This window comes from Cornus florida, unplaced genomic scaffold (assembly GCF_030987335.1).
Source record: "Cornus florida cultivar Cherokee Brave unplaced genomic scaffold, ASM3098733v1 CherokeeBrave_3.0.0_Hap2_Chr04, whole genome shotgun sequence".
NCBI classification, from domain to species: Eukaryota; Viridiplantae; Streptophyta; class Magnoliopsida; order Cornales; family Cornaceae; genus Cornus; species Cornus florida.
In genome coordinates, this window is record NW_026775574.1 from 95,380,318 (window position 1) to 95,390,754 (window position 10,437).

A 10,437-nucleotide genomic window follows, 5' to 3' on the forward strand; every position below is an offset into this window, starting at 1 on the left:
ACATCGAGTTCCCCAAATAAAATTCAGAATTGTGCAGAGCACGAACCTTGTCTATTAACCTCATGCTCCAACATTGCTATATAATCGTCTATCTACTCGATTTATTTGTTGGATAATACTTGCATTGTTAATTACATCCATTTCTATCAACATACTGTGTATCAACTAGAGTTGCTTGTTGAATCAAACTTCCAGATCAAATGATAATTAGTCCTCATTTAGACAAAGTAAGTGTGCATGCTTTTGTATTGGGAAAAAGCACCTACTCTGGAGACTAAAATTTGAGTTTTGGCATGCATGAGCATTGGCTGTGTAAAAATCATAAAAATTTAAATAGACACGTATGAATATAATATGTCTATAAAAGGAGAAATACCATTGTCCAATATAGCTTTCACACATTAAAATATATGCTGAGAATTCACACATTATCCAAGCTAAGAAAACTTGTACATCAGTACTTATTGTACAATAGCTAAAGAAGAAGATGTGCTATTGTTGGTTATACACCAGCACACACCATACAACTATATATTTTTGTCTGTATTTTCTCAAGAGGCCTCCTACACAATAGTTATCTGCATTTCCTGTTTGATTAAAGCACGCCACTCATCGATATGCTGCTTCATCAGGATTCAGAGGAGGAAGTTCATAATGTTGAAGAACTTCCAGAATCTCTTCAGTTTCGCCAAGAAGATGAGCTGCATGCTGAATGCTCTTCTCCCGCTTTTCTATGGCACTGCAAAAGCATTTCATAGTTATTACACGTGGCAAATTGGTGAGGCAAGCACTTAATATATCAGCGATCATGACAGATAATTGCTCGAACAGTCTCTCATCAGTCTCGTCGTTGTTGCTTATGTGGTCGAGCAGCACAGTTTGGCTGACACTGTACATTGAATTAGCAGCAATAGCCTTGATGGGCCAATTCAGATGGTTCTCCTGCAGATCTCCTGTCCTATTCGTCTTGAATTCCATGACTTTGTTTTTAGCTATGTCACCAAGTCTCTCAAGAGTTTCCTTGGAAGTTTTTCCTTCAAGAGCCATTTTCTGGAGATCTTCGTTTAGCCACTTGCAGAAAAGGTCGACTTCTAACCACACTATATTTGCTGCATTTCTGATGTTTACCATTTCTCCTTTGCCATCAAGAAATTTTTCTACATGACTGACATACAAGAGGCCTTCACTAATGCTTCGAAGTAACCGGTCCACCTCATTATTTCCAACGTTCGGGAGTGCTATGGCAATGCTTGTTAAGGTGACCACAGGAAGAGACCAACAATTAGGCAGCTCTTCAGAATCTAGAGACGGAATGTGGTCACTGTCAAATTTTGCCACACCCATGAAACCACTGGATTTTTCTATAAGCTGTTTCAGATATTTCGGGTGCTTCTTTCTACCATTAAGCATAAAATGATCTGTCGCATTTCTGTTGTTCTTCATAATCTGCAGGGCTAGTTCCTCCTCACCTTTGAGATACGAAACGTAACAGCTAAGATCTAGCTTTGCATTGGGCTCCAATTCTGATTCTGATCCTGTGTGATTGTTTGAGGCACTAGGCTTAGATACCAGCTTTCGCTTCAACACTCTGTAGTAGTGGGAACATAACCACAGCGGGCTTATTAAGAGAACGGAGACTAGCAAAACGGATTTGCTAGCTGCGACAATCACAATCTGAACATTAATGCAGAAGTCCAGAATTAGATTCTTTGTGATGTGAACAACTTTTCTGCACTTTTGGCCCCGGATTCGTAAAGCTAAGGGGCTCTCTCTCCACCACACAAGCCTTTCCATCCAGTACTTCTCTGCTTTCAAGACACTTTTGCTGCTCTTGCCTCTTTCCTCTGAGAGTTTCGATCTTATTGCAGTGAACCATCTGAAGGTTGGACCAATTGTACCTATTAGCGCCCCAATAGACTGAATCACAAGAACGAAGAAGATTGACCACTTATAATCCGAATTGAAATAGTATGGATAATTTTTGGACATCAAGAATGTCCTGATCTCCGCTTCTGCTAGAATGGATGTGGTCAGAGAGCATATTGCCCCTGAAGCAGAGCAGGTCAGAGAATGGGCCATTACAAATTGAGGATTACCGGTTTCTGCCGTCATCCAATATTTTTTCACATTCTCTTTCAGTTTCTCGACAGTGAACGTTTCAGTTTCCTCTGTAACTTCACTAGAAGCCTTTTTATGTACATCAATGTACTTCATCTGTATGTGCTTTTTAGTCGTTGAGACCATCAAAGCTGAGAAACTCGATATAACAAACAAAACAAGCATACAAAATATTACAGCAGTATGTTCTATTCGAAGAAAGTTACTTAGTAGCCCAGTACCTAATTGGATGCAGATATTCGTAAGAATGGTGATTACAAAAATAGTCAAGGCTGTTATGTTCATGAAAATATCTTTATCATCAATGGATCCTAAAGATGGCATAAAGTTACCTATTGCTGTAGGCAGAAAAGTGGTGCTGCTAAGTTTTGCCAGCTGATCCATTTTTCCTGGCATGTCGGTACTTAGATCAACTGGTAGCTTCATTGCTACGGATAACAATGTCAGCGAAGCAGCATTGAGAACGAAAAATTTGCACGGGAACCAGAGTTTTTTGTGGTGAAACCCGTGAAAGACATCAGCAGCCATTGCAAGGGAGCATATTAGAGATGCTACTGCAACATAGACGCCGATCCATGGCATTGGTTCTTTGTTTTTTGCATCCTGTAGTGCCTGTTTATAGTGCTAGTTGTGTTCGTCGTGGACCATCTTCTTCTTCTTCTTCTCCCCAGCTTTCTCTTTTGAAGTTTGGAACTTTGGATGAAAGGCAAGAGGGTTGTGCTTGTACGTTGATTCTGGCATGCTTCTATTTATATTTACAAAAGGCATCCTTGCTATATTTTTCTAAAGAAGTGTTTTAGACTTTTTCACCACTGATCCATTGTTAATTACTATTAAAAAGGAGAAGTGTAGTGGATGAACATTTTATGAACATGTTCCACCAATATTCCTGCAATTTGAAAGCCAGCTACAATGACCATGTTCTGTTTTTTTAGAACCTGTTTTATGTCAATTTGAATGACTTTGAGAGTGAAACATGCGTACCAAGCACGAGATAAATCTTTAAAAGAACAAGGCCTTTTTCGAATAAGGCAAAATTCAAGTAATAAAAAGTCCAATGAATACAATTTCTTTCAATCTTCCTAGAAGATTTGGAGGATGTGCTTGGCTTTACATATCTCATGATTATTATTATTATTATTATTTTAATATTTTTTCCTATTTGAAGATGATTATTTTTAAATTGTGAGTATTCACTATCTTATACTTAACGTCTCCCCTCCCCTAGCTCCAAAAAAAAAAATAGAAATTGTTACTCCATTGTATTTACTTCCCTGTCATTTTATGCTAGTAAATCATAAAAAGACACTGTTTATTGCCTCAATGGCACCGAAAATCAACACGATTAGAATAGTTTAACAAGGTCAACTTGATTCTCCATATGTTGGAAGATAGTGTTCTTCAACTTCACATAAATTTTACATAGTGATGCATGACAGCCTTTACATTATTGCAACACATCATGACCAAAAGAAAATAATAAATTTTGTGACCGTCCACAACCTCTGGTAAATTAAATTTTATTTTATTTTATTTTTAAGCTAATTATGTTGCTAATTTCTACCATTTTTCCTAGAAACCATGAACGATGTCCTGCTGTATATTATCTTTCTGAAGTCAATAATAGAGTCTTTATTTGTTTTATTTTAAGTTTTTGGAGCTTTCAGAAGAAATGGTCTGAAAGTTTTCACAAAAGAAGATTCCTAGCTGTAGTCGCGGTATGACTGTAGAAGGCCAGTAGCGCCCTTCATTGGTTGAAAAATCAATCATAAAATGTATAATTAATAATCTTTTTTATTTTAATAAAACTTTAAAACTTAATATTTTAAGCCCAAATTAGCCTTTAAAATTTGTACAATTGTCTTTATGTATATAGTATATATGTGTGTGCGCGCGCGCTCACATTGATGGAATCTTTAGTTTTCATCATTATTAAGTTTTAATTGAAGTATTATTATGAGATTGAGTTTTAATTGAATTAATATTATAGAATTTGAGTTTTAATTAATATGTAAAAAAGAAAAAAAAAAAAAAAAAAAGAATAGTTTCATAATCCATACACGATATGGTTAACTATATATATATATATAAACAAAGGAAAGTAACGATCGAATTGAAAAAAAAGAAAAAGAAAATGACGTAATCTATTCACATTAGTTTTTTTTCTTTTTCTTTTTTCCGTTCACATAATATCAAGCGCGCACACACACACACATATATATATATATATTTATTTTTTGTATTTTTACAGGTTGTTGAGGGACATTTTATGCGGAAGTCATGCCGAAATTTTTATAGATTTTTATTATTATTTTGGTATCTTTTCGGGTTGTTACATTTATTTTATGAAACTGTTTTATTAAACCTTGATGAAATTCTTGTTATGGTTTTTCCTATTGGGACTTTCAGTCTCACCACCTTCCAGTTTCAGGTACCAAAGATGAACGAGAATGATTAAATTCAGGTTTAGGTTGAAGAGTCGGCGTTGCAGGATTTTATTTATTTATTTGGAGAATTTTTGTATATTTGAGGAAATTAATTTTTGTATAAAAGAGAGGGCAATTTTTATGATCGGGGTGTATTTTGATGTATATTAATTTGTATAAATTGAGGGTTTTTTTAGGATTTTCGGGGCGTGACATAAACGGCCCTCTTTCCACCCAACCAGCCTTGCTATCCAATAGTTCTCTGTTTTCATCTCAGTTTTGTAGGTCTTGCATATTTTCTCCGAGAGCCTCAGTTTTGCGGCAATGAACCATCTAAATACTTGGGCAATTGTACCTACTAGCACTCCAATTCTCTGAATATGATAAATAAATACTGTTGACACCCCATAATCTGATATGGTATTCGGAGGGTAACTGAAGTACCTGGAGTATCTGGGGTGCCTGATCATCTTGAGTGAGGCTTCTACTAAAATGAAAGTAGTCAGAAAGCAGATTGCCCCTGCAGCAGAGCTAGTCATGGAGCGTGCCATTACAAACTGAGGACTGCTTGTTTCTGCCAACATCCAATATTTTTTCACATCCCTTTTCAGTGCATCAAATGTAAACTTTTCAGTTTCCTCTAATTCTTCGCTTGAAGCCAATTTGTGCATACCAGCGTACTTCAGTTGCATGTGTTTTTTGGTGGTTGGAACCGTCAGAGCTGAGAAACTCAATATAACAAGCAAAACAAGCATGAAAAGCATAACTGCAATATGTTCTATTACAAGAAAATTACTCAATAGGCCGGTGTGTAATTGAATGCAGACATTCACGAAAATGGTGATTACCAGAATACCTAAGGCTGTTAGGTTCATGAGAATTTCTCTGTCATCCATCGTTCCTAAAGATGGCATAAGATTACCCATTGCTGTAGACATGAAAATGGTGCTGCTAAGTTTAGCCAGTTGATCAGCCTTTGTTGGCATGGCGGTACTTATATAAATTGGTAGCTTCATAGCCACAGCTAACAATGTCAAAGTACCGGCATTGAGGGTAAAAAATTTGCATGGAAACCAAAGTTTTTTGTGGCGGAACCCATGGAAGAGATCAGCAGCCATTGCAAGGGAGCAGACTAGAGATGCTGCTGCAACATACATGCCAATCCATGGCACTGGTGCTTTGTTTTTCAATTCCTGTTTCATTTGGTCGTCGGATTGAAGTGCCAAACTGCTGCCGTAGTAAGACATTTGTCTCCTCTCTTTTTCCTTTTCTTTTGGTTGCTGTATGAGTGATACTGATGAAAGGAATGAAAGAGCTTGAGTTATATGCAGTTTATAATTCTGCTAATGCTACTATTTTTATATATTTTCAATTAAAAAGCTTCCTTGCTGAATATTGTTTTTAGAAGTGAAAAACTCTCTCTCCATTAATCTATTGTTAATTATTCGATAAAACAAGAGTCTGGTGGTGAGTGAACATTTCCTACATCTTTACTGGAAATGTGAAGGATAAAGTTTTTGGTATTGGAAAAAACAAAAGCTAACTAGCTTCTCAGAAGATAGGGTCCAAGGGTATAGACATATGAGGATGTTTCCAATGCTTCCATAATGATATAACATTGTCTTTAAAGCTTCCATGTGGCATACGTACAATTTCTTTCTATTTTCTATGTGACTATGTCCACATTCATATATAAGTCATCCAGATGAAGACCAAAAGAAAAATCAAGTAGAAATTTTTCCCTATGCGTGTATGTCGCATTCATACTTAAAATTTCTACATGACTTTTAAGCTTGAAAAATGTCATTTTGCATTCGTTGTACTGTTAATTTGGCTGTGGTTTTCATTGGAGACGTTGAGCAGGAATTTGGTTTCTAGAGTGTTTATTTTCTGTATCTTTGTAATTCTCGACCAAATTTAATTATAGTAGATTAATTTTCTCTTCTTGTCCTGAATGTAGATGTTCCTTCTGTGATTGCTTATTGGATATATATATATATATATATAAATGCTAATGCGTTTTGATAATTAACAAAACGTATTAGATCTTCTGTTGGCACAACACTTTCATTTATTACTCTAGTTTCTAGCAATCAGAAATTTCCAATAGAGGTACTTTTAATAAGATATTGACCTCAATAATTAGCATATTGATGTAACTTAAACACCTCACATTCCAACAACCAGTCATGGCGAGAACCGAGTTTTGGGGGAATGGAACCAGCTCTAACTGCTGCTACTTTACTAACAACCTTGCATGTTTGTTCCAGTAGGTTTCCTTTCAGCTATCATTTGTTTCTTTCATATATCAACCAGCTCTTGAGTTCCCCAAATAAAATTCAGAATTATGCAGAGCATGAACCTTGTCTATTAACCTCATGCTCCAACATTGCTATATAATCCGCTATCAACTCGATTTATTTGTTGGATAATACTTGCATTGTTAATTTCATCCATTTCTATCAACATACTGTTTATCAACTAGAGTTGCTTGTTGAATCAAACTTCCAGATCAAATGATAATTAGTCCTCATTTAGACAAAGTAAGTGTACATGCTTTTGTATTGGGAAAAAGCACCTGCTCTGGAGACTAAAATTTGAGTTTTGTCATGCATGAGCATTGGCTGTGTAAAAATCCAAAAAAATTAAATAGACACGTATGAATATAATAGGTCTATAACAGGAGAAATACCATTGTCCAATATAGCTTTCACACATTAAAATATATGCTGAGAATTCACACATTATCCAAACTAAGAAAACTTGCACATGAGTACTTATTGTACAATAGCTAAAGAAGATGTGCTATTGTTGGATGAAAATTTATACACCAGTACACACCATACAACTATATATTTTTATGTCTGTATTTTCTCAAGAGGCCTCCTACACAATAGTTATCTGCATTTCCTGTTTGATTAAAGCACGCCACTCATCGATATATGCTGCTTCATCAGGATTCAGAGGAGGAAGTTCATAGTGTTGAAGGACTTCCAGAATCTCTTCAGTTTCGCCAAGAAGATGAGCTGCATGCTGAACGCTCTTCTCCCTCTTTTCTATGGCACTGCAAAAGCATTTCATATTTATTACACGTGGCAAATTGGTGAGGCAAGCACCTAGTATATCAGCGATCATGACAGATAATTGCTCGAACAGTCTCTCATCAGTCTCGTCATTGTTGCATATGTGGTCTAGAAGCAGAGTTTGGTTGACTCGGTACATTGAATTAGCAGCAATAGCCTTAATGGGCCAATTCAGATGGTTCTCCTTCAGATCTCCTGTCATATTCGTCTTGAATTCCATGACAATGTTTTTAGCTATGTCACCAAGTCTCTCAAGAGTTTCCTTTGAAGTTTTTCGTTCAAGAGCCATTTTCTGGAGATCTTCATTTAGCCACTTGCGGAAAAGGTCGACTTCTAACCACACTATATTTGCTGCATTTCTGATGTTTACCATTTCTCCTTTGCCATCAAGAAATTTTTCTACATGACTGACATACAAGAGGCCTTCACTAATGCTTCGAAGTAACCGGTCCACCTCATGATTTCCAATGTTCGGGAGTGCTATGGCAATAGTTGTTAAGGTGACCACAGGAAGAGACCAATAATTAGGCAGTTCTTCAGAATTTAGAGATGGAACTCGATCACTGTCAAATTTTGCCACCCCCATGAAACCAGTGGATTTTTCTACAAGCTGTTTCAGATATTTCGGGTGCTTCTTTCTACCATTAAGCAAAAAATGATCTGTGGCATTTCTGTAATTCTTCATAATCTGCAGGGCTAGTTCCTCCTCACCTTCGAGATACAAAACGTAACAGCTAAGATCTAGCTTTGCATTAGGCCCGAATTCTGATTCTGATCCTGTGTTATTGTTTGAGGCACTAGGCTTAGATACCAGCTTTCGCTTTAACACTCTGTAGTAGTGGAAACATGACCACAGCGGGTTTATTAAGAGAACGGAGACTAGCAAAACGGATTTGCTAGCCGCGACAATCACCTTCTGAACATTAATGCAGAAGTCCAGAATTAGATTCTTTGTGATGTGAACAACTTTTCTGCGCTTTTGGCCCCGGATTCGTAAAGCTAAGGGGCTCTCTCTCCACCACACAAGCCTTTCCATCCAGTACTTCTCTGCTTTCAAGACACTTTTGCTGCTCTTGCCTCTTCCCTCTGAGAGTTTCGATCTTATTGCAGTGAACCATCTAAAGGTTGGACCAATTGTACCTATTAGCACCCCTATAGACTGAATCACAAGAACGAAGAAGATTGACGACTTATAATCCGAATTGAAATAGTATGGATAATTTGTGGACGTCAAGAATGTCCTGATCTCCGCTTCTGCTAGAATGAATGTGGTCAGAGAGCATATTGCCCCTGAAGCAGAGCAGGTCACAGAACGCGCCATCACAAATTGAGGATTACCGGTTTCTGCCATCATCCAATATTTTTTCACATTCTCTTTCAGCTTCTCGACAGTGAACGTTTCAGTTTCCTCTGAAACTTCACTTGAAGCCTTTTTATGTACATCAGTGTACTTCATCTGTATGTGCTTTTTAGTCGTTGAGACCGTCAAAGCAGAGAAACTCGATATAACAAACAAAACAAGCATACAAAATATTACAGCAGTATGTTCTACTCGAAGAAAGTTACTTAGTAGCCCAGTACCTAATTGGATGCAGATATTCGTAAGAATGGTGATTACAAAAATAGTCAAGGCTGTTATGTTCATGAAAATATCTTTATCATCAATGGATCCTAAAGATGGCATAAAGTTACCTATTGCTGTAGACAGAAAAGTGGTGCTGCTAAGTTTTGCCAGCTGATCCACTTTGCCTGGCATGTCGGTACTTAGATCAGTTGGCAGCTTCATTGCTACAGATAACAATGTCAGCGAAGCAGCATTGAGAACGAAAAATTTGCACGGGAACCAGAGTTTTTTGTGGCGAAACCCGTGAAAGACATCAGCAGCCATTGCAAGGGAGCATATTAGAGATGCTACTGCAACATAGATGCCGATCCATGGCATTGGTGTTTTGTTTTTTGCATCCTGTAGTGCCTGTTTATAGTGCCAGTTGTGTTCGTCGTGGACCATCTTCTTCTTCTTCTTCTTCTTCTTCTTTTTCTTCTTCTTCTTTTCCCCAGCTTTCTCTTCTGAAGTTTGGAACTTTGGATGAAAGGCAAGAGGGTTGTGCTTGTACGTTGATTCTGGCATGCTTCTATTTATATTTACGAAAGGCATCCTTGCTATATTTTTTTAAAGAAGTATTTTAGACTTTTTCACCACTGATCCATTATTAATTACTATTAAAAAGGAGAAGTGTAATGGATGAACATTTTATGAACATGTTCCACCAATATTCCGGCAATTTGAAAGCCAGCTACAATGACCATGTTCGGTTTTTTTACAACCTATTTTATGTCAAATTGAATGACTTTGAGAATGAAATATGCGTACCAAACACGAGATAAATCTTTAAAAGAACAAGGCCTTCTTCGAATAAGGCAAAATTCAAGTAACAAAAAGTCCAATGGATACAATTTCTTTCAATCTTCCTAGAAGCTTTGGAGTATGTGCTTGGCTTTTCATATCTCAATATTATTATTATTATTTTAATATTTTTTTTGTATTTGAAGATGATTATATTTAAATTGTGAGTATTCACTATCTTATACTTCAACTTCTCCCCTCCCCTCCAAAAAAATAAAATAAAAATAGAAATTGTTAATCCATTGTATTTACTTCCCTGTCATTTTATGCTGATAAATCATAAAAAGACACTGTTTATTGCCTCAATGGCACCAAAAATCAACAGCATTAGAATAGTTTAACAAGGTCAACTCGATTCTCCATATGTTGGAGGATAGTGTTCTTTAACTTCACATAAATTTTACGC

General features: G+C 36.6%; 3 protein-coding genes across 3 annotated transcripts; all 3 read right to left on the reverse strand.

Moving 5' to 3' along the window:
- Nucleotides 1–609: 609 nt before the first annotated feature.
- LOC132305404 (uncharacterized) lies at nucleotides 610–2,700 on the reverse strand. The gene has a single exon (XM_059803046.1). The coding sequence runs from the start codon at nucleotides 2,698–2,700 to the stop codon at nucleotides 610–612; it is 2,091 nt and encodes a 696-aa protein (XP_059659029.1).
- Nucleotides 2,701–4,711: 2,011 nt separating this feature from the next.
- LOC132305405 (uncharacterized) lies at nucleotides 4,712–5,791 on the reverse strand. Its single transcript, XM_059803048.1, has one exon. The coding sequence runs from the start codon at nucleotides 5,789–5,791 to the stop codon at nucleotides 4,712–4,714; it is 1,080 nt and encodes a 359-aa protein (XP_059659031.1).
- Nucleotides 5,792–7,430: 1,639 nt separating this feature from the next.
- Nucleotides 7,431–9,635, reverse strand: LOC132305406 (uncharacterized). The gene has a single exon (XM_059803049.1). The coding sequence runs from the start codon at nucleotides 9,633–9,635 to the stop codon at nucleotides 7,431–7,433; it is 2,205 nt and encodes a 734-aa protein (XP_059659032.1).
- Between the last annotated feature and the right edge of the window lie 802 nt (nucleotides 9,636–10,437).

Bases quoted from the DNA above. Each gene is read 5' to 3' on its own strand.
- LOC132305406 (XM_059803049.1), bottom strand. From the start codon at position 9,635: ATGGTCCACGACGAACACAACTGGCACTATAAACAGGCACTACAGGAT.
- LOC132305405 (XM_059803048.1), bottom strand. From the start codon at position 5,791: ATGTCTTACTACGGCAGCAGTTTGGCACTTCAATCCGACGACCAAATG.
- LOC132305404 (XM_059803046.1), bottom strand. From the start codon at position 2,700: ATGCCATGGATCGGCGTCTATGTTGCAGTAGCATCTCTAATATGCTCC.